General features: G+C 42.3%; 1 protein-coding gene across 1 annotated transcript; it reads right to left on the bottom strand.

Moving 5' to 3' along the window:
• Positions 1-1,037: 1,037 nt before the first annotated feature.
• LOC139663097 (C2 domain-containing protein 2) lies at positions 1,038-18,364 on the bottom strand. The gene is made up of 13 exons (XM_071541634.1): positions 17,496-18,364; positions 16,860-16,955; positions 15,014-15,133; positions 11,741-11,842; positions 11,114-11,230; positions 10,506-10,614; positions 7,669-7,777; positions 7,374-7,438; positions 7,033-7,148; positions 6,717-6,885; positions 5,469-5,710; positions 5,024-5,291; positions 1,038-3,648 (listed from the first exon to the last, which is right to left on the bottom strand). Exons 1-13 carry the CDS (start codon positions 17,775-17,777, stop codon positions 3,422-3,424), a joined length of 2,022 nt encoding a protein of 673 aa, XP_071397735.1. The 5' UTR covers positions 17,778-18,364; the 3' UTR covers positions 1,038-3,421.
• Positions 18,365-18,547: the final 183 nt, after the last annotated feature.

Here is an 18,547-nt window from a genome sequence, read left to right as displayed (position 1 = left end):
TGGAGGATCAGCTGGCCGTCTCCTCTGTCCCTATATCACATTCAAGCCTTAAAATAATTTACTGATGCCTATTTGGGAAAAGTTTGACATCCTACAACTACAGCAGATCTGTCAGTATATGAACATTTAAGTATACCCCTTCATTAACAAATGTTAGGCTAACATTTAAAACCTCTGCTATTTCTGTTTGAAAAATATATAACAAGTTGGTGCTACTTACTTACCTTGCGAGGCAGCTGGATTCGCGGAATCATCTGGCAAGTCAGGTTAGCTACTTACACCTGTGGATTTTTTTTCTGCCAATGTCCGCACGTTTTCTGATGGTATGGAGGCGGGCTTATATCCGCACGTGCCAATAGTTAATTGACTTCACTCATTATTTCCGCATCGAGGATACACCTGAGTATCCTCCGACCACGCCTTATTGGAGGACGGAGGCGAGGAGACTTGAAGGATCCTTCATGTGTCTTTTAACCAATTGGAACATCCTTAATGATGGCGGCTCATTTTTGGATGCCGGGTCAGGGAGGAGACGAGGTCGCGAGGACGGAGGAGGAGACACAATACAATGCACCCGAGGAGACATGAAGGATCCTTCATGTGTCTTTTAACCAATTGGAACGTCCTTCATGATGGCGGCTCATTTTTGGATGCCGAGTCAGCGAGGAGACGAGGCCGCGAGGACGGAGGAGAGGACGCATTTTGGCCAAATGGAATGCACCCACTGTCTTAGAGCCAATTTTGGTCCTGTATGCCCCTAATGTGATTTATTTCTTTTTTATATGGCTTCCAAATAGATTTATGGATCTCTTTTGCTTGATCTTTGCTCTCCATTGTAATGATAAAAGCTACAAGTTCAGAGTTGGACTCATTTGAGCTAAGCTGTGCCAGACCCAATCAATCAGGGATGCAAAACTTCTGCATAAAAGCCTCTGTAAAATGGAATTGCAACCTGCATAGATTTAAAACTTATGTGAGCAATGGAACAAAGTCATTACAGCCAGGAAATTCAGAAGGTGGCACCACAAAGTCAGTTATTCAATCAATATTTATTGCTGGAAATGAAATAACCTGATATGTTTATTAGTAACAATCCCTGAAGGGAAATGACTGACATTCTGCATCAGCGTCAGTTTCTGTGCACAGAGCAGATGCCAATAAAAAAACACATCAGGAAGCAGTTTATTAATCACATACAGGCTTACTGCTCACTGAATGCCTAACAATAGCCAATGCTTTGAGGCTGCCATGTACAGGGGCTATGAAACTTTGCATCATTAAAACAACCCATTCCCCCCTCCCATCGTCCCTCAGAGGTTTAAAAGGTATTTCTACTTGAATGGTTTCAGTATTTTCTTCAGCCTGCAACTGGGCTTTTGAATATTTCCTAAAACAGAGTGCAGTCACACCATATATGTTGGGAAAGTGTTGGGAGATGGGTGGGGAGGATCAGAGCCCTGCTATGTAAATACCTGACACACCGCAGTCCAAATACAACCCACGCTGCCTCTGCAGAAGAGCTTGTTGTCGTGAACGGCATGCAAGTCATTTAAAATAAAAAGTCTCAGATGGCCTAATGTAATCAGTCAGTTAACGGCTTCTTAATAGAAACTGCTGATGGCGAGGGAACAGATTCAAACTGGCTGCTACATTCCTTCAGTCCTCCGGTCCAAAACGCCAGTCCCATCTTAGGGAAAAAGCAGTGCTGCCTTGGGAACCACAAGTCACATCGAGGGGCCGCATCTGGCCCCGGGTCTAGACCGCCCTCCGACAACACCCTCAGAATAACCGCAAGGCGATCTGTTAGTTTTGTCTGTCAGTGTACTGCATCACCCGTCCTGCTATTGCAGAATTTCCTAAGCAGGTTTACTCATCGAAGAAAACAGTAGTTCACATGATGTACAGAAACACTTCTTCAACAAGCTGCTTACAAAAAAAATAAAATAATACAATCATTAGCTGGGTAAAAAAAAAAAGCAGTCAAACCATTCCATTGTTCCCAAAGGTGTCCACACTTTTTTTTTTGTTTTGTTCAGGTGTTGAAAGCTATGATACATCTTTTAAAAACGATAAAACGTGGAATGAGAGTGAGGATTTCATTCGGCTGAAATGGAGGAGTGAACTGAGCGCTGAACACGTTTCGTTAGTGAGCGACTGCAGCGAGTATGGCCGGGGGTGACGTCACAGTCCCCGCAGACAGGTCCACTCATTCCCTTTTGACACATTAACAAACCCCACTGATAACAGTAGTGTAGAAGAGGAATCGTTGAGGAAGACGAAGGAGAAAGTTGCATATCATTTGAAAACACTGCAAAAAGGAGTAAACATTCAAAAATAATCATATCATACATAGTGGAATTTTCATGTTATAGCCACAGTCTCACTGCTTTTTTTTTTGGAAGGGTGTTAACTTTTTATGGGCGATGTTGCATGGAACAAATAAACATGCCAATGACTTCTGTACATGCCAGCCACAACAGACTAATTGGTATTGACAGGTTTAGATATCTTTGTTAGATATAAGGCGGACAATTTTATAGATAGCTGTTTTTGTTTTGGAGCTTTTCTACCATCTACATTACATATAAGTTGTACTAATTTTGTATTTCTTGGTTTGTAATTTTAAGGAATTTAAATGAAGTGAAAAAAAAAATGATGTAAATACTATATTTATATTAGTGTCAAAAAGTAGTTTCATTGTTTCCCACTTGCACTAGTCTCGCAGTGAAAAGACCATCTCCCTTTGTGAATCATTTAAACACAAATCATAACTGCAGAAGTTGGAAATAAACTAAACCTCTATCACAAGAGTAGCTCGTGTCATTGCACTGTAATTCAAGCTCAGGCTTAGCTGAGACAAATTCTGTATATGTGCAAATCATACCAACACCACTCTTCTCTTCATCTTTGGTCCCTGTCGGGCCACCGTAGGAAACCCTCAGAAATAGATCGCTCTTACCCTCAGTGTTAGTGGGGTAAAGAGCGACAGCCCACGCTAGTCCTTTCTGTGGTCAACAAGGCCACAGAAACACTAAAAGATTTCAAAATGTTGCATAAAGTCAAATAAAAGGAACATGCAAAACAGTATTCTCTAAAATGGCATGAACATGAAGAAATTATCTCAGGATAGCATCATCCACACGTGCACTCACTCGCTTTTGGTGCAATATGTCCGCTCCCTATAAGCAGGGTACTGAAGCAGAAGAGGAGGGCAGTAAAGGAGGATGTTTTCCATCCGCACAGCTTTCCCATTCACAAAGTAGGAGACCTAGTAAGCAGGTCGGGCACTGGGGGTGGGGTGGGGGGTGGGGTGTTAGCTGATAACTTTGCCAGTGCAAGTTTGGGTAGGTGGAGGTGGTGATGGTAGTAGTAGTTGTTGTGGGAGGGACTGAGGTGTGTGTGTGGGGGGTGGGGGGTGGGGTCACGCGTGTGGCTCCCCCATGGAGGTAGAGCCGTTGGCTTTGCTCTTATTCTTGGGCAGCAGCTTGCGGTTGAGCATTCGGCTGAGCGTGGCTGTTCGGCTGGCCCGGTCCACCGTGGCCGGAGGCTCCAGGTAAACCAGGTCGTTGTGCGACTGGCTCATCCCCGGGTCCTTCCGCTGGTGCCGCCGCCGGAAGAACAGCTTGGCACTCTTCTGAAGGAAGCTGCCTGTAGCGAAGGAACAGAGGACGGAAAAAAGGTGTTGTTATATTTTAACTGGGAGCCTCACAGCTTTCCTTAATGATACTGGAATCACATCATTCAATTTTAAGGCAAAAAATGAAAAATCAGCCATATACAATTTGACTTGAAGGATCTGAAATTAGAGAAAACTTGAAGATAGCTTAAGTAGCAAATTGTTGGTTTTTGCTGGTAAAAAATGATCAAATCTGGCAAACCTAATGCCTCCTGGACAGGCTGGAGGAAAAAAATACAGGCAATCACACCTGTATCTTTCCTCTGTAAAAGGACACCATCTGGCTTTGCATAATGACAATTAGACCTGAAGAAACTGTACCAGCTATCACATACCTACAGGTGACCCACATCGGCTAACCTGACTGCAGGCATTGTTCCTACCTCACAGCATATAAGAAACTTGATAGTAGCGCAAGATTTGAGCCATGCCAAATATCTCTTCATTTGATTTAGGGGACAGATTGGATTAGGTTAAGTTGATGCAGACAACTTACAAACAAACACAATGAAGACAGATTAATGATAAATGAAGAGAGAGAGAGGGAGATCATTGTATCCTCATTACTATCTAATGACTACAAATGAATTCCTACAGCGAAGGGCTGAACAATATATTGAATTCATATTGATATTGCTATATGAGAGAATGCAGCACTTACATCATGAAGTTTACAATATTGGCATTTCTGGTATCCACTTTTATAATGCATACGAGAGTGAAGTAGTGAGGATGAGAAGAGTCAATGTAGAATACTATAACATCTGTGGGATGTTGAATGGGAAATATTCCCCACAATGTACCAAATCAAGAGGTAATATTAACTTTAAAAAAAATCACAGACCTAGTGTTGCATGTCATATTGCAAGTGCAATATCTCTCAAAATATTCACAATATTTTGTCTATATCGTGCAGCCCTACTACATTTTCAGAGTTCTAAAATACAGTGTACAGCTATATGATCTGCTTACATCACATTAAAGTTACTTTGACATTGTTACAAAATGATCTACTCATCACTAACAGACACTACGAGTAGTAGAGTACCTACGATACTATGAGTAACTCATGAATGAACTTACTCATCCGGACATAATGTCTGCTTAGCACTGATTTCCTCTAAGATGGCAGTGAAGAAAGTTCAAAAAGGAAAGGTTGAAACAGTAGGAGGGGAAGAGAAAAAAAGAACACAAAAACAGACTGCATCACTGAAGAGTACCAGGTGGCTACAAAAACAGCCAAATGAAGAATACATTTTTAAGTACTTAAGTTATGTTTTACTGAATAATACTCCTGCAGAGGTTAGGCATGTTAGGACGGCCAGATTCCGTTCTGTGACCCCTCACCTCTGCTCTTCTTGCAGCTAGCCTCGGACACACACAGCGACAGAGAGGTGTGGTCTAGCTCCTCTCCTGTGTGGCTCTCCCAGTCCTCTGGGGGCCGGCCGACTCCGCTGGGGCCTTCCTGCGGGTCCAGCGCCTCCGGAGGGCTACTGGCCCCCGTCGCAATCGCCGTGGTCACATCCTGAGTAGAGCTGCCCTCGGACATGGAGGCGTCCATCGCTGCGGCGTAGTCTGCCATCAGAGCCAGCTCATCATCCTGAGACATGGGGGTCTGGGAAAAGAAGTAAGATTAAAAAAAAAAACAAATGAAGAAAACACATGCATATTCCCATCTTTTTCCTAGTAAGGTGGTATTTCTTTTTTGAAGAAGTGAAACTACCAAAGTGAAAGGGTTTATTGAACAGCATAATAAAAATGCAATATAATGGACCGGTGGAGAGTTCCTTACCTTGGCTATGCCAGAGATGATGATGGTGCTCTTCTTCACTGGCGACTTGAGCTTCTGCTTGGCAGACTGGTGGAGCTGTCGGATGGCGGCCTCGGCCACCGGGTCGGTGCCGTTGAGCATCAGCAGTTCGGTGTCGGAGGAGGACAAGACCTTGCTGACTGTGGCTCCCAGCATGGATGCTTGCTCTGAGACGCGCCGCTCCGACAGCTTGGGCTTGCTGGGCGCACTCTTCAGGCAAGGATCTGAAGGCACAAAAGGTTATGTAAAGGTAAGTAAAGAATGTGACAATAATAAAGACACTCGCTGTACACTGAGGCTAATAAACAATAGCCACATTTGCTATAGTACTTTTCATCTTGAAGGCAATGTTGATGTTCACTTTCCTTTTTAGCAAGTTTGCCAGCAAGTGCCTTTCTCTCTGAGTGAATCTGTTTCTTTTTCCTTGGTTTTCTTGTTGATATTTTCAGTTTCTGTAGGTAGCGCTCCTCTCTTTGTCTGTTCTGCCATGGTGGCTGTCGCTGCTCATGCTAACTATCCACTTACTTTCATATTTATCCCAAATAAACCGTTGCTGCTTCTGTAAATGTAAAACGGATATGGATGATTACTTTAAGCTACTTTATATTTAAAGGGGCAATAAGTACGATTTGTACTGCTCCATAGTAAAAAATGACCATAAAATATCTTCAGGGGGTTGATAGGGTTATTGATCAATACCAATAACTCAATGATTACTCTGCCAGGTGCTGAGATTTCTGGCTTTCAAAACTCACTTTCTGGCCCATACTACGTTTTGGAACAAAAACTCCCCACCCATTGAAATTTCAGGACACCCTACATTTTCAACTGCTCAACAAGGGAGGACAGTGCTACAAGCAAGTGACCGATATCGCAAGACATTTAATTCTGAAGCCAAAAAACAAATGGCATTGTTATTAACATTACAGTATTTTGCATTATCTCTTCACCAGATGGCTCTGTTGGATCTCTGCTCTTATTAGCTAGCTTACTCATCTCTATTGTGAAAATCTGACTTTACTGTTTGCGTCAACCATACCTGTCAATGTTTTTGCAATTCCTCCTGGTCGATTGAAGTCATAGATTACTTAATGCCTTATGTAATCTCACAGTACTATAGTTACAGTAGCAGATGTGCTGATCAGATGTGCCGAATTAAGGGCCAAACAGCTTGTCTGATTAAAGCTCTACCATCCTTGTCATTCAGACTCTCAGTCTGTGGTGCTGTACCTATGTTGAGTCCAGCAGGGAGTGGGCGCCCTGGCTTGCTCTTCACCGCGGTGATGGTGGTGACCACTGTGCCACAGGGCATGACGGTACGGTCCATCTCCACCCTTTTAGTGGGGGCTGGGGTGGGTGGGTGCCAGGACCTCACCTCACTGGGCTCCAGGTAGGTAAACTGGGAAGAAAATTTCTCCAAAGTTAATGTTCTGAATTTGTTCTATTATGTGTAAAACAAGAATCAGATACATGTAAAGTATTAAACTTGGTCAAAATCATAGGTAATGTGAATGTCAAACATGCATATAATCCCATGTTAACTTACCTCAGTAGTCAATGACCCAGTCACTAGGTCTTTGGTCATGAGTGCAAATGTTTGCTGTCCTTTGGGCTGCTTCTTTACGAGATCAAAAGGCACTGACACCTGACCTAGTGAGGAATCTGCCAAAGGGAAAACATACCAAATTCAGTGGAGTAATACCAAAACATGCAGTAGTTACTGCTCATGACCAAGATAACTTAAGTGCTTCTTCCTCATGATGAACAGACCTTCACTATAAAAGGCATGCAATCACCATTTCTTGTGTTTATGAAACTATTAAAGTAGTTATTGTTAGCAAATTTAACCGTGTCTCTACTTATATCTGCACTGAAAAACACTCTTACTCTCTTGAGGTTGCCCGTCATTCAACAGCTGAATATTGAGCTCTTTTGATCGCCCATTCAGCTCACTGGTGAGAGTGACAGAAATAGAGGAACATTGAAAAAAAACATAAAATACATTAGAGAAGTTGATTTAATGTACAGGTCAAAAAATAAAGCAATGGAACATGTACTTTGCATGGGCTTAGATGCCATTAACAATAAAATACCCAGGTAGAGAAATGTGATAGCTCAGCTTTTCTTGCTGAAACCGTTAAAAAGACAATGGTGGTAGGCAGTGAGCCACGGCTAAACTTACAAGATAAACGGCTGGTCCCAGGCAGGGCTGGTTGTGTTCTTCAGGACCGAGGTGCAAAACCTTTGTGGAGGGTCGTCTAACTGCAGCACACACAGGGGATTCATGCTGCCTGCAAACACAGCAGAAAACACCTCAGTGACTACCGTAGAAAAAAAACGGAATAAATGCACTACAATTCAAGAGGCAATTTAAAATTGTATTCAACATTCATCTTTTGGAAAATAATAATAATAATGATCTAATTGGATCCATACCCTAGAAACACTGGCTCCCAAGGGTCTTAATGATGAACTTCTTTTAAATATATGATTTAATTGGTAGAGTTCTAACAGTTTCCTATATACAGTCTATATAAACAGAAACTTATCCAAGGTGATATTTTTTCAGCTCCTGACAGGTCTGGATTTGTATGTATGTGTACAACTATATGTAGGGGCCTATATGTAGACGTGACCTCCTACATACCTCGTACATGTATATATACATGTACTGCATATGTGTATACATTTTAGTTTATTGTGTATGTGAATTTGTCTATTATTTTGCAGGAATCGGATTGGGTACCTGTGGGCAGCCGACCCCTATATAAAATGGCCTCTCATTGTTAAAAAGTATTTGTCTGAGGAAGGTCTCAGGACCAAAACATTGTAATTCTTCAATTTTCAATTGCAAGTATAGGCAGTGTGCGGGAGTCTCCTCGCATATTCAACAATAATCTTTTGACAGCTGATCAAATAAATTGTGCTTGTGTGAGATTAAATATTGCTTTTGTCACTTCCACTGCACATTAATGGGCAAAGCGGAGGTCAGCCTGTTGTACATCTCAGATATTGAATAATGCATGGGTTAGAGGAGACACGCAAAGTCTTGGCTAAGTGCTCTGCTTCAGCGCACAGCAAGGATCAGCAAAGTCAAATAGAGCCAATATGACAGAGCACTGGAAATTATTAGCTGCCAGCCAGGCTCCACTTGTATGAAAGGGCCCTGTCCTGTCTTAATGAATACGATATTAGCATGGATCTTAAAGACGGAGCTTCCGCTTCAACAGCCTTGGCTTTGGCTGCTAGTCCATAGCAAATCTCATCAATCAACCTTACGGTATAATTGTGCTCTTCACTTAAAGGAAGGCAAATAAACGAGGGAGAGAAGTGCTGAATCCCATGTCGTTTATCAGCCGTAATGTATTCAGAGATGGGGTGACGTGTGTTCACTGTTGGGGTGAGGAACTGCTGCACTGACAGAATAAGAGGATCAGGCAGCGTTTGGAGTCCTGATAGCTGCTGACTCAGAATGTGAGAAATGACTCATAGAAACAACCAAACAAAAGTTGCTGTGGTTGTTGTCACCTAAAATGAGTTACAGACCCACATTAATGCCTCAGATGTTATCACTGGTGAATGATTCTGACAGTGTCTCATAAACTCAAAAATATGCTTCGCTGACAGTCCTTTTACACTTGTCTTGCAGGCAGAGACTTCACTCTACAATCTGTTTTGACGTTAGTGAAGCACTGACACTGTGCCAGAACACAACCTTGGAAAAAGCAGTTAGTCACAGAGAACTTAAAAAGAGCTGTATAATGTTTGTATTTCTTTGAACCAATCACAATAATCCAGAGTTATGACTGGACTGTGATGTAGATGAGATGTGGTCTTACAAGCTAGTGTTAGCTCTATGTACCCACATGGGATGTGGACCTGAGAGGGTGGGAGTGGGATCTGGAATGGATGGAGAAATGGCTACAGCCATTTGAAAGCCGTTTTCAGTTGGACTATGTCAAAGTGAAAGAGCCATGGCTTCCATGTGCTATTGCCCAAAATTTTATTTTGAACCCCTAAATTTGCTGTTTCAAATCAGCAGTGTCAGCCATCCCAATAGCCTATTGTTGCTGAGACCAATAGAAAAGTTATAAATTATCGGGTGTAATGTTGTGAACTAGGTGTAATCCTACGACCATGTTCACTCCAAGCATGTTTGGAGCGGTTTATTCGAACTCAGGAGCGTCTTTTTTAGTTCCGTTCATCTGAACAGAGAACAATGCCGTTCAAATTCGGGTACGCACCAAACAACTGCACCGAGACGCCTGAAAATGCAGATGTCCGTCCTCTGCCAAGAGAACTGCGGTGTGGTTTGTTAGGAGACAGAATGTAATTCAAACTAACTACAGGAAACAACGCAAGGATTTATGGGTATAAGGAGAGAGATGTTGACATCTGATATGTTCATGTGTTCTTAACTGGTATGAACATCATAAAAGGTTAATCACGGCAAACAGCGCAGACAAGTCCATCATGTTTAGCTAAAGTTACAGGGACTAGAATCAGATTTGTTTTCACTTCCACCAAACTCTCTAACCTGGTGGGATGACAGGTTAACAAAACTGTTTAATAAACAAGCTACTTGTGAGTCCATGTGACTTTTGTTTACAAGCCCTGGTTCACTTGTAATTGGGCAGTGTGAACCTCAACAAACCAAATACAAAAATGCAACAATGCAAAGTAAACTTCTCCATTATGGTTTGGACCAAAGACATGATCACACCCAGTCTTGTGGTGTAGATGAGTGTAGTCCTGATCAGTGTTGAGAGCGGGTATAGAGGAGGGCAGTTCTGCAACCCCAGACTCTACTGTTGAGCCTTCTGGAGGTGTTGGGGTCTAATTCAACCAGACATCTGTGGTGGGATGTACCCAGTTCATAACCCCAATTCGTATCTGCTCTCACCCACCCCTTCTTACTTCCAGGGTAAGTTTTACCCAGGTGCTCTCCCAAAACAGCACAAGGGTTAGTTACATCAGATCCTGTGTCTTTGTAAATGACAAGAGAGACAAGCGTCCAACCTGCAGCATCCTCCTCCTGATTGAGCGTCACCCGGAAGTTCTTCACCAGCAGCTTCCAGTCGTGGGCGCGGGGGGGTTTTGGGGGGGACATCACTTTGTTGCGGGCTTCCTATTAGAGAAACCATAGGGAGCAAAAAACCCAACAATGTTGATCTAATGACTGCAATATTCACAGCGGCACTGTATGCAAATTATTCCCAGCTTTGCACACTGCTAAAACAAACACATAGTAGGGATGGGCTTTGAGAAGCAGACCTGAATCAAAACCGGTTCCAGCTAGTTGAATTTAGAGTAATCATTCATCTCGGGGGCTATGACTATTATTAATGGTCAGAATGAAAACACCTTTTGCTGCAAAATCAATCACATCTATTGCTAGATTGTCTGGCCTATCTTTTCTCCATCACACATTCTCTCCATTTTGATCTGCAGTGAGCTTGACAAACCAAACAAAAATATACAGTCAATTCGGTTTATCAAATTGTGGCATACTGCAAACAATGTTGGCAGCACGGTGACAGACTTGCACACACTGTGCTGCGTTTGCATTGCACTGCAGTGTGGCAGCTATGAAGACGTCATGCTTCAGGCATGAGTCGTCTGCTCACCTTGACCTCTGTGGCCTGAGCAGGCCTGCAGCTCAGCAACAGAGAGGGCCGCACCGCACATAACAGCTGCTTCATCTTCTCCTTTACCTCTGTTACACTGGAGCCTTTGGCGTTGTCCTGACAGAGAGAGACGATGACATAAGTCAAATTACACGCTGCAAAAACCATAATAATGATTAACTGACATGGATTATATTCTCTACCTCACTTTGACTTTTATTTGATTTTCCTGATCCATTCAGAAGAAATTCTACTTTTGACATTCGTACCCTCGGACATCTTATGAGTATTTTTAAAATCTTCAATAAATCACATTGCTTTTAATGATACTGGGCCATTCACAGGCAATAGTGGATCATCAGACTATGGTGTTTTTGACATTTACTTAGTGCATGTTATTCTAATAACATACCAAAATGACCCCGATTGATATAAGACTATTGAACCTTTGAATCCTTTGTTTGGACTCCTCACCTATCCCCATTTTTTAAACATGACAATCTTAGAAAATCTATGTAAATGAAGATAGATTATTATAGACTCATATTCAGCGTATCAAAGATAATTTCAATTGTCAGTTTTTTTTTTGTTTTGGTTACATTCCATGGTCCGAGTCCACCACATTACCTGGGTGAAGCTGGGGGTGAGCTGCAGGTCCCATGTCTCTAGGTGGGACACTCCCCAGTTCAGCTTGACCTCACCGTCGACTTCTTGCATCTGTAGGTCAAGCTGGGGAACAACAGAGGAGAGAAGATCATGATACTGTCGGGTGCCACGGTGATTATAGGCAATACAGTGCTAGTCAGTCTCCCTGGCATCCCTTGACATTTGACGGCAATTTTTAATTTTGTTTTAGATTTTTGACTGAAAATTGGTTTGTCACATGTTTGTTTGAAGTCAAATTCAAACTTGACATCTACAGCATCAATATTTATTCTTAACATATCAACGTATCCTAAATTATCAGTTGCGGAATGTATTTTCAACTAAGTAAACAGGAAAAAATGGCCAGCACTAAACTGGTAGCCAAAAGTAAGTATAAAACTGTTAAAACATTTGTATTCCAGTGGGCTTTTGGTCCCACTGTTGAAAACAAATCACAGTGTGGGGTGGAGTAACCGTTGGTGGGACAACTCACAAAATGTCCACATACTAATCATTTAAACAATCATTAAACTGTCACCTCCACAGGACTGTTTGTAACGGTAGACTCAGTACACCTCACTGAATTACTTGTGAATTTGCTGTCTGACTTTTATGGGGAAATAAGCCAAGTCAAACTCAGTATAAAGTTTAACAAAGTATAACTTCGGGATACGTAGTGTAAACAGTTGCATCTTTGGCCTTGTGTGATATGTAGATATTTAAGGAAGCTACTGTATATGCTGAACTGCATACTGTGGCTTGGAATCTAATTTGCAAGTGAAAGTACATTGAGATGCATTTGGGCAACTTGGTATGAGCAAATCAAGATAAAACAAATCTGTAATGATTGATTCTTCCCAGTACTGTGACAGAATTGTTAACATGCTTGTGTGATTGCTGTTCTTAGTGGTTGTGATCTTGGATGCCATTAATGTAGCGGCCATTTTTTCAATATCTTTGTCAACAGTTAGTTATATTGAGAGTCTCTGAAAAACGCTGATCTTAACTTTTCATCTCATTTTCAAGACACAATTAATGATCAACAATAATAAAAGGGATGCCAAAAATACTGACTGGTGCAGTATCGCCAATACCATATACTCTATAACAGACTTGTGCATGCCTCTTGACCCAGAAAGTCAAACGGGAAAATGGTTTATTAGAGAAGGTCAGCTGGGACAACAATTTTACAGTAACTGCGCAGTCCAGCAACAGTGCTAGGCCCAGAAAAAGAGACAGAGGGGGAGAGGGAGGAAGGGAGGGAGAGAGGGGGAGAGGGAGGGAGGGGGAGAGGGAGGGAGGGAGAGAGAGAGAGAGAGAGAGAGAATTATGTGTGAATTATGTGCAGTCGGTTACAGTTATTCTTTACAGTTTGCTATAAGTTTAAAAAAAAAAATTTAAATAGATTTTTAAATTTTGTTTGTTTATGATAAACTTTGGCAACATAAGAATTACTTGTCATGCCAGTAAAGCTGATTGAAACTGAAATTGAAATTTAGAGTAAGTAAGAGACAGAGAGAGAGAGCGTGAGTAAGAGAGAGAGACAGAGAGAGAGATACAGAGAACAGACTGGACCATCCTGTCCCAGCATGCCTGGATTCCAGTGTGAATGTACGGCCGCCTCTGTGATGCCAAACAAAGGCCTCATCAGATAGCAATGGAGAATGCCTAGATGGATCCGGTAGCACAATATCACAGCCTGCATTAATGAGAGGCTGGATCAGTAATACAAACAGTTCAAACTGGGAGGGTATGTTACTTGATAAATATATATACAGTATAATTTGTTTTGAAACAAATCCAATCATTTTTCTCACATAAGGGATTTTTGTTTTCCTCCCACTCTTTTCTCTCACCACTCTACATTAAATGAAGAAATAGAAATAATTTGTCAACACCTATGCTGTCACCTTTATTGGAAATATAGGCCTATAAGCAAAATGGCTTAAAAGCTAACAGCAAGGAAAAAGAGACTGTTGCCTGATCATACAAAAGGTATGTAAATACAAAGTAAACATGATGTTTGCTCTGGTTCACAGAACAGGCTTTTCAAAGAAGAGCATTACGTATGTAGTAAGAATGTCACATGGGTTTCCCGCATTGCATGCAGTAGGCCTTGTGGTACAGTAGTGACATAAGTGTTTAATGACAAATTACACTGAGCAGCGAGCCATAATGTAATTGTCTGTGTGTGTGTGTATTATTCACTCCAAATAAATGCCTTGGGCTTCCGCTCCACATGTCCCTGCAGTCATCCATAACATAAGCCAGGACCATTCTAGCTTGGATCTGAGTCAAAGGCTAACAAATGCTCTAGTGGATGGATGGAGACATTTGAAAAGGCCCTCTGACTTTTCCAGACCAAGCCTAAACAGAGAGGGGGAAAAATAGACAGGAGGCTTCCTTTATGTATCCCCAACAACAACCAATCCACAACCAAAACAACCAACTCTAATCCTGACTTTAGCCTTCTAGCCTCTCACTGAGGTTGTATTTATGGCACAATGAGATCAGGCCCACAGTTGGGTGACAAGCACCTTATTGGTTTAAAAATAGCCTTTTTTCAATTGGGTTAGCTTGCATATATCAGTGAGGCCTTAACACAAAACCTTAAAACAGGAGGAAAGCTTACCAGAGCTTAATGCACACTACCCGCAACATATCCTCACACATCGCCTCTCTCATATTTGGTCCAGTTCATTTCAACATTGGATTTGACTTCAGTGAGAGAAAAAGAGCATTGCGAAAGACTGTGGATGAGCCATAAGAAAACTTTTCCTGAGAAATGAGCCCGGTCAGGTTTGGGCATAATAAATGAGGTAAACCACTGTAAATTCCAGGTAAGAATTACTTAGTCATTAGTTGGGTTGTTGGGTGTGATAATTCCAGGGCTTCATGGGCATCATTTGTGCGCATGAGAAATGAGAATTCAGAGAAAGTGGGCCGAGCTTTCCTGGGAATGGGCCTGACAGTGATTTAAATGAGGTCTTCAGGACATTTGCCAAGCACAGAAAGATACCTCAACCATTTAATCTGATTCTCCTGCAAGCGGTGAGCCAATGCTGGGCAACGCGTCATGTCCAATAAAATCTCCCGTTAAAACAAACCAAGATGACTTTCAAGGGATACAACCCTAGTGTTCTGACTTCTTAGTATTAGGGATATTCCACTAAAGTACAAATGAATATTATTGCTCTTTTTATTGTTATGAAGTTCATGACTTTAACAGATGTGCTAGAACTGTAGAGTGTTTACCTGCAGCTCCAGTGAAGCTATCCTGACTGTATATTTAGAGGGTTCTGATGTGGATGTGGCTGTTGATGCTGCATCGATGGAGAACTGAAGCTTTTCCCCAACCACCTTACAGCGAGCAGCCTGTTGGGAAGACGAAACATTCAAAGGATGCATTAGTTTCAGGCTGAGCTACTGAGAATGCTCCAGTTAAAAAGGAAGTGGCTGCATTTTTGCACCCAACTCACATGTATTTGTACCATTTTGTATGCAAGTAACAACAAAATGAACTGAACCATAAGGTGTTGTGTGTCTATCCATGTGTGAAAGTCTACCGCAAGGATCACACTTAACCTAAAATGCATTTGCGCTGCTGCAAACTGTGTGCAGAGCTCTATGCAAGGAACCAGTGGCTCAAACATACTGGGATGAAACCAATTAAATGTGATTATCGATTGTAGTATTACAACATGAACTTTTCCTGCAACTCTGATTCACTGACAAAATATTTTCATCATGAAACCTTCACAGAGTTGGGAAAACTCAAGGAAAAACAACATTTGTATTAGTTTATGCAGTCATCATTGCATAAGTACGATAAATCACCTACATCCCAAAGGAATGCATCTGCAACAGAGTGAGGCAGTGGTAATGTATTCTTTCATTTGAAACACATGATCTTCTGCTGGAGAGTAATGTATTCAACTCATTAAGTGTGCTCCCAACCAAGAACGTGTGTGTGTCCAGTTTGGTATCAGTTCACTGTCAGTGAGGGGAAATCTGAACATAAACATAGGTGCTGGTGCATTCCTCTCTGCCTGGTCCTCCTTAGTGCTGAGCTGGACAGCTATGTAAGCTTCTTAGAACACACATACACACACACACACACACACACACACAGTCTGCGTATGTGAGGATAAGCCTCTGTTCATTAAACTCACTGCATTAAACAACAGAGCACCTGGGATCTTGGTCCACATCATGGACCTTGTCACAATGAAAAAGCTGAGCTTGCACTGGAAGCAAAGCCAACCAGGCTACCAGCACAACATCCAATCTGTCCTTGTATGAACTCAATTTGGAAAAAAAAAACCCAACCCTCCAGCCACAATTTGTTTCACGCGCCATCCAGCACACAGGCTGCAGCGGGTTAGCACTGCATTTGCATGATTTACAAAAAAAGGATGATACTGACTGGTATTTCATTGCCTTTTTCAGGCATGCTGATATCAACTAAGTACAGAAAAATACCAATTCATGATTCAAACGCAGCCATTGATAGTGTCTTGTAATTTTTGCAAGGGGCATGTGGGCACTTGATAAAATGCTTAATAGATAAAATCTCCAGATCCTGTATTGGCTCTAGTAAGATGATTTTAAGTGAGGGGGAAAACGCCTGAAAGCACCAAAGTTGGCTAATGGGCATGGTATGACTCAGACATTGGCCACTGTAGACTGTTAAAAGTTAAAAGGCGGCACTGGTTGTTGAGTAGCCCCCTCTGCATTGAATTAGAGGAGGGTAGATTGATTTGAGGACAGGCTATGTCAATAGAGGATATAAACAAGGAAATGAGAAATCTATAAGCGTGTGCTGTTATAACCCTGATGAATGTTAAGAAGGCCCAAGCTGTCGCAGGAAAACAAATGGTAACTTTTTCTGCGGTTGGAGGAGGAGGAGGAGGACGCGGCACGGGTGCTCAACAATGGCACAATTGATACTGAAGTCTTCTGGGAGAAATTTGATCAGAGGAAAGAAAACAACACAAAAAGCCACAAACATTTAAAAGGCTGTATTTAAATGAAGAAACCCCCTTAAATCTGTATATGATAGATAACTAATACAAACAAACAGACTCTATGTGTAGTGTACCTTGTGCCCAGCAGACTTCTGGAAGCTGCACACTTGGCTGACCACCAGCTCTGATGCCTGAAGACCATTCTCTTCAAATGTCAACAGAGCAGGACCCTGCAGGGGATGACAAGTCAAAAACATGCAAAGCAATAGCAAACACCTATCACAGCACTCAAATGTGAAGCAAGACAGTGTGAAGTGTAGGAAGTCGTTGCCAATAAATGAGCAACGATCAGGCCTAGAAAGCATGAAACTGTCTGAAATTGGCAGCGTCAAAGCAGCTGTTCTGACTTGCTCATTCCAAGGAATAGTAAAAGCTAGTATCTTCAGGGATGTTGCAAGGTGCAAAATCTGTGTTGTTGACGGTGCATTTAAAGAGAGGCCAAAGTACTGCGAGAAGAACAGTGTCAACCATTAAACTTGTGTCATATGTCAAGAGGTTGGCCAAGATTTAATTGAAGGTGACTGGGTCTTTTGGACAGCCGTCAAAAGAAAACCGTGGATAAGCATAAGCGAGTAGATGTGTTACCATATGTTACCCCAGTCATGGTTTTCTATGACAAAGGCTGCAGTTCGTCTGTTGACAATACCTGCCTGGAGTGTTACGTAATCCAGAGTGATGTGGAGTGGTCGCTTGGTGGTCATGAGACTTACCCCCGACTTCCTTGATTCGTCATTCAAAGCCCTGCACCAAGCTCCTCTCCATTGACTTTTCCAGCTTTTCAGTGACAGCGCCCATCCCAGCAGAGCGTCCGCTTCCTCCTTCGCCGCATTGTCCTCAGCTGGTCTCTGCTGACTTCCTAGATCCCCTTGTTGGAAATACTGTACGAAATACAGTAGTAGAGTAACCACGGATGCGATGAACAGTGTGACCATGCAAAGCCACTGCGGGTCTCCCAAACCAAAATATGAACTGGAACTTTCCAAGTCAGACATCCTTAGCAAATGACGACGATGCCTAAAGCTAAACACACTAACACTTCTCTGAGAAATTACGGGACATCATCGAAACCTTTATTTGGTCAGTGAACGGCAAAGTCCGTGAAAACAATCTTCCTCGACCACTGTGGTCCCCGATTTAGCGACTGATTGCCAAGAACTCAACCCCCAAAAGAAGTTATGCTCATTGTTGCCCATGTTGCAGTACTTCACAGTAGCTTCTACAAGCCACATTACCGTCCCAGATTATGCCAACTGATTAGGGAGACCCCGGACCTTGTCAAATAGCCGATGACAGTCTCTGGAGTCAAATAATCCCGCAGGCTAACAGACTCTCTGTTTATAACTGACTCGAATATGGTTGTTAGCCTAGTTAGCTAACCTATGCTACGGTTCGCTATCCTGCAATTGCTACGGAGCCATCAAAGTTTTTCAGAATGAATTATTTCCGTTGTCCATGATTAAGTTCCGCCGGAGAATATCCAGGTAAAGGAGAAGACTCATAGAAATCATCTTCAAAGCGAAGACTCACAGCCTCTGACTCTGGACTTGGCTTGCGGCTCGGGTCGTTAGACGGTAAAGTTGCCGTTTAGAAACTGATATGTGGCACAAACTGTAAGTCCCAGAATGCACAGCGACATATCCAAGCGTTTGTTGATGTGCGGGAACGGAATGCGAAGTTACCTTCAAACTGCTAAAATGACGTTATGAGACAAGAGTTGTTATAGTTACTAAGTGTGGAGTGCACTACGAAGTCATACATTAGG

Source organism: Centroberyx affinis, unplaced genomic scaffold, assembly GCF_046629955.1.
Source record: "Centroberyx affinis isolate AG114_WGS23_722 - 3 ecotype Tasmania unplaced genomic scaffold, CSIRO-AGI_Caff_v1 ptg003916l_1, whole genome shotgun sequence".
Lineage (NCBI taxonomy): Eukaryota > Metazoa > Chordata > Actinopteri > Beryciformes > Berycidae > Centroberyx > Centroberyx affinis.
Note: the sequence above shows the minus strand (reverse complement) of the source record. Positions and strands in the feature narration are given on the sequence as shown.